At 44.7% G+C, this 5,457-nt stretch overlaps 1 protein-coding gene across 1 annotated transcript; it reads left to right on the forward strand.

Moving 5' to 3' along the window:
- The first annotated feature begins 617 nt into the window (after window positions 1-617).
- LOC125510590 lies at window positions 618-4,753 on the forward strand. Its single transcript, XM_048675809.1, has 10 exons — window positions 618-784; window positions 950-1,009; window positions 1,108-1,147; window positions 2,300-2,478; window positions 3,025-3,063; window positions 3,134-3,223; window positions 3,357-3,417; window positions 3,884-4,014; window positions 4,125-4,216; window positions 4,308-4,753. The coding sequence occupies exons 1-10, from the start codon at window positions 737-739 to the stop codon at window positions 4,423-4,425; spliced, it is 858 nt and encodes a 285-aa protein (XP_048531766.1). The 5' UTR covers window positions 618-736; the 3' UTR covers window positions 4,426-4,753.
- The last annotated feature ends 704 nt before the right edge of the window (window positions 4,754-5,457 follow it).

Consider the following 5,457-nt stretch of genomic DNA (forward strand, 5'->3'; position numbering starts at 1 on the left):
CCAACCGATGCCCAATCCTAAATTTCTTGCAAAATCTTTTTTAGGCAGCCCTAAAAGAGGCTCATTGTGCGACAAATTTGGGGCACTTCGGCGCCTGCCCAAAAACGTGAGGCTACTTCCGGGCGCCTTCATGCAACCGAAAATCCTTGGATCCGTCCGGTGGCCGGCCCCCCAACCCGAATATGCTTGCTGCTCCCTTCTAATTTTAGAGTAGCTGTTGGAGCAGTTTTGCCCTATTTCATGAATTTTTATTTATTTATTATAGGGCTATTGTTGGAGAAGGCGCTTGCTTGTGTAAAAAGAGAAGAAGGTTTTTGTGCCTAATTCTTTTTACTCCACCATGTTTTCGTGCCCTATTATAGAGCTGTCGTTGGAGATGCTCATAGTGCATTCAGTCCCGCTTGTAGAGTATACGTGGACACCGCCACGCACGCAGGTAGTGTCAGTGTCTGCAGCCAAGGACACATCATCCCAAAGCCACGGCAAACTATTGGACACCGCCACGCGTGCAGGAAGTCTACGTGGCCTCTCGCGCATCAGCGGCCGATCAGCGCGCAACCGACGGCAGGGATAAACCCACGTCGAAACCACAAAATAAATAAATTCTCTCGTAATTAAAGGTCAGCACGAAGCAACCCCTCCTCAAATGGCAACTCCCCCGATCCCGAAGACGACGCTCCGAGTCGGCTCCCACTGATCGCTTCTAGAAGCTTCCACAAAGCTCCGGCCCGCCGCCATGGCCGCGCCCTTCTTCTCCACCCCCTTCCAGCCCTACGTCTACCAGGTCGGTGCTGCTCCCTCATCTCGCACGTTTCTCGTCCCCGCGTAGATTCTAGGTCTTGATTCGAGGTCGCGAGGCTGGATCCGCACGATCCGTGCCGCTCTGCTCCCGATTGGGCCCCCTCTCATGATCTGATTCGGTTTGAATTGCGTGGTTCCCCTTTTTCAGAGCCAACAGGGATCTGTGACGGCGTTTCAGATATCCGGTGGGGATGTGCAGGTCCTGCAGGTAGTTTCCGGTGCCTAATTCTCGCTCGCCTGTTCTATATTCAGATGGATCGAGTTGTCATCATTTCTAATTACTTGTGGGGGGAAAATGCTTTTTAGGTGATGGTGAAGTCGCAGGACAAGTTGACTGCGAAACCAGGTAATTGAACCGACTCGTTTCTATTCTGCGGCTGAAATTTGCAGCTTGCAAGCTTAACAAGGTGACATGCCGAATACATGTTTAGCCTGGTATTCATGTGGCACTTGGCAGAAATTATTAAAAAGTTATACCCCTAGTTTCAATTGTATAGTATCCTTAAACCATCTTAATGTTTTGTATACCTATTTGGCATGTCCACTACGGTTTTGTTCAATAACGCCTTGAAAAATCATTGTGCATCAGCCGTGTGTTGATAGTTGTTACTGCAAGGTGCTTCATCGCGTCGCGTATTTTCTTTCTATGTATGATGTGCCTCTCATAGAGGTTGTTTGCGTGTACCCTTTTTTCTTCTCATTGCTGTCAATGTTCAGGATTTTGGTAACTGTTAGCTGCTTGGTCCGGTGCCGAGTAGGGATTAATCGGCGAATCATCCTATTAACTGAATTATCGATAACCCATTTCTCGGTAGGTTAACTAGGGCCGTATTGATATATCCTAGGCTACATGGCAACATACGATGTACTAAACGTCTGAATATGCAATCCTGGGCTACATAGTTACATACACATCACCAATCTTCATAGATCACATAGGAGAGGGGAGATTACCTTGATGCTTGAGGAAGCCATGGACAGAGGGGAGGAGCAGGCGACGAAACAGGAAGAAGTAGCAAGCTTGGGGAAGCAATCTGGAAGACGGCGTCGTTGGCTGGTCGGTGAGGAGGCGGCGAGCTCGGGGGCGGGGGCACTGGCTGCTCCTTGTTGCTGGATGAGGGGAGGCGAGCGGATGAGGGAGGCTCCTGGAGGAGGGGAGGCGCTGGCTGGCTGATGTTGCTGGCGGCTGCTTGGGGCGGAGGCGGTGGCAGCGGCGGCGGCGGCGGCGGCTGCTCCTTTGGGGAGCGGGAGCCCTAAACCTAGATCGGGAGAAGGGAGGGATACATGCGAGGCTATATTTTGGGCAATTAGTCCGCCCACCCGATAATTTGCCCTTTTATTGGCTATCAGGGCTATTTGGGCCTTTTATTGGCTTTCAGGGCTATAATCAGCCGGCCCATTTAATGGGCCGAATAGGGCTATTTGGTTCGGAAGGGTGCCGTGCAGCACTTATCGTGATATTTTTTAACATTGATTGCTGTACTTTTTACCTTTTTAGGTACAATGTGTTACATGTCCGGGAACATTCAGATGGACAACAATTACTTGCCTGAAAACGATGGAGGCGTGTGGCAGTGGATATTTGGAAAAAGCATAACCAGCACTGTTTTCTTCAATCCTGGCCCTGATGATGGATATGTGGGGATTTCTGCGCCATTTCCTGGGAGGATACTGCCTGTTAGTATATCTTTTCTGTGAAGTCATTACGATGTTTAAGTCTTAGCTTCATCTTCTATTTTTCAGCTTAGCTCTGAGTTGTTTCTATACTTTCCATGCAAAGCCATAGGATGCTCATGCCAATTACACCATTATTTCTGCTCATCATTAAAAGTTTACAAATCCTTTGTCACCAAAATAGAATTCTGTCACTTGTTTGTGTTACTAGCTGTGTAGTTACCAAATATCCTTGGCTGCAGACATTGAATTTTCGTCCTTTAGAAGTAATGATGAGATAAATTCTTGGTGGTAATAGGATGCATTAACATTAAAGTTACATTTAAGTATGAATTTGTTTATCCTATTTGCCTATGTTGGCTTTAAGAATGTCTTTGTTGAGTTAAAAAAGAGGTAGCTGCAGTTTTATCTTGTCAAACTAATAATAATACACTCATTGCGAATATGTATATCTCATTTTAGTGGTCATGGTATCTTAAATCACATTACTTATATTGTCAACCGAAGCTGTTGTCTTAGTCTCACCATAATTACTTGCTTTTGTTACAGATAGATCTAGCAAACTTTGGTGGAGAACTACTTTGCCAGGTAAATTATCTTGAAGTCTGTAATCTGCTTTGAAACAGTCGCATGAACCTCTTAATGTACCAAATTGCAGGCAGATTCTTTCCTCTGCTCGGTCAATGATGTGTCAGTCACAAGTAGTACAGTTGATCAGCGGCCGCGCAACATTGAAATTGGTGCAGAGGTAGGGTAATTGTTGAGGTACCTTATTGATTATGAGGTCATGTGGCTCCTGCAAGTTTGTGTTCAGTTCATTTGGCATGCTTCTGGGAAACTTGCTTGCCAGGAAATGAAATATGCACGTTTTTCTTCTACAGATGATCCTCAAACAGAAGCTTAGGGGTCAAGGGATGGCCTTCCTTGTTGGCGGTGGATCAGGTACACTTCAGACTTCACCCTTACATCGCAGTGTTGAGTGTTAATATAGATATTAGCAATTATAGGCTTAAAGTTGCAATGCTATTATGTTTGAGTAAGTTTAGACCTGAATATTTTAGGTCTTAAATATTACAAAGCTGTGATTCTGTAAAAGCTCTAGGACAGCTTGATGCGATTATTGCTGAAACCTGAAATATGTCATGGCAAACTTCACTTTTTACTCAAATATGGATTTTGTTGGTATGGGAGTACTTAGTACAGCATCTGATTCAGTATACTTGCAGTATTTTGTGTTAAACTGTTACCAGCTAAATTTTCCGGGAGCACCAAATCTCTATTTTATTTTACAGAAGCATGAAACCTGTTGTCTGATGCTAATTTGGTTTTGGCACTAGCAAAATATTGCAACTTTGGTAAATTCGACAGGGTCGTAACTTTGGGAGCTTTTGCTCTTTACCTTTGTTAGTAATGCAGAAAATTCTTGCTCCCCGGGAGGTGATTACTGTTGATTGTGCTTGTATTGTGGCTATGACAACCACCATTAACTTTCAGTTACAGAACCCTACCCCACATAGAAGAGCAGTCCTTGTATTCGGGGTGAGTATATCCTGCTTCTCCTTTTCATACTAGTTCAAGAGGAGCAGTATGTTTCCTTTGTGTTGAAATTTCCTTTGTTTCGTTGCATTGAGAAGCATCATCTTATGCAGGGTGTCAACCAGCTAAAAGCATCTCTCACAGGACCTGGCGTCGTTTTCATTCAGAGCCTTCCCTTCAATCGGCTCTCGCAGCGCATCGCAAGGTAAGAATTCCGCTGCAACACATCGCTTCCCAGTTCCCACAGCCCTCTTGCCTGTCACTGACTGTAAGTTCATTCATGTATTCTCAAGCAGTAGATCGGTGGGGGCCCCAAGCTTGAGAGACAACCCCAGGTTCTTCATCCAGATCGTCATGTTCTTCTTCCTGGCCTATGTCATGATTGTGTCGTCAATAATTCTGACGGATGTTTAGGCGATGATGCGACGAGCATATTGGTGTAATCCTTTTAGGATGTTGCCTGGAAGTTGGAAGAGTCAAAGTTGTTGCACCTTACAGACCCCCCCCCCCCCCCTGTAGATGTCGTGTCGCGGGCGTGAGTAAGCCTGGGAAGAAATCGCACAGCTGTTGTTAGAAAACATAGTGGAAAGTTTGTCAGATTTCTTTTGTATTATGGTTTGCGACGAGCAGCCCTTGTTCGTGTGTAGACAGCAAGCTCAAGTTGCACAGCATAGGTTGAATATTACCATTGACATTGACTTAGATCCCATTGAGCAGTTCGGTCCATAAAGTTGTTGGTGTATTTCTGTGCTCCATATCTTATTAATTTGCAAGTTCGTATATCTGAATCCACTGCCTGGAAAGAGGATGGCGACCCAGGCAGGGAGAAGCGGTCGCAAGAAAAAAGCGGAGTACTGTACCAATCTAAAATGTGCCGGCTTTGCTATGCCTCATGCAATGCAACCGAAATCTTTCTCGGTTTCAGGGAGGCCATCGCGAAGTTTCCAATAAGAACTCGCCACGGGCTCACTGCTGCGTCGCAGCCAGAGGGGGTGGAAAAAGCGTGGCATCATAGGGGCGCTAAAAGAGGGGGAGATTATAATTTGACCTAAATTTAGGTGAGATCGTAGAATCAACTCCAAAATTTCATATTTGACCTTGCAGTTAAGTTTACAACTCCAAAAAAATCAGCTTCAAACTCGATCCACAGTAAGATATTCAAAAAGAGAAATTCATCTATGAATAGTGCCAGCTTTGCGTGAATAGTACTTGACACTATTCACATCCAATTTTGTCCTTTTTAGTTCTCTAAGGGCAGTTTGAATTAGGAGCTGAAATTCTTTGAGGTTGTACTCCCTCCGGTCATTTTTACTCTGCATATAAGAATTTTCTGAAGTCAAACTTCATATTTATATGAAAAAAATATTAACAGCTACAATGCTAAATTTATACAATATGAAAACTAAAGTCATGACACATCTAATATTGTCGATTTCATATTCGGAA

Source organism: Triticum urartu, chromosome 5 (genome assembly GCF_003073215.2).
Source record: "Triticum urartu cultivar G1812 chromosome 5, Tu2.1, whole genome shotgun sequence".
NCBI classification, from domain to species: Eukaryota; Viridiplantae; Streptophyta; class Magnoliopsida; order Poales; family Poaceae; genus Triticum; species Triticum urartu.

Excerpts from the sequence above, each read along its gene's own strand:
- LOC125510590 (XM_048675809.1), top strand. The coding sequence starts at position 737 with ATGGCCGCGCCCTTCTTCTCCACCCCCTTCCAGCCCTACGTCTACCAG. Across the intron at positions 2,479-3,024 it reads TTCCTGGGAGGATACTGCCT|ATAGATCTAGCAAACTTTGG; the intron begins GTTAGTATATCT and ends CTTTTGTTACAG. Across the intron at positions 4,015-4,124 it reads GAGCAGTCCTTGTATTCGGG|GGTGTCAACCAGCTAAAAGC; the intron begins GTGAGTATATCC and ends CATCTTATGCAG.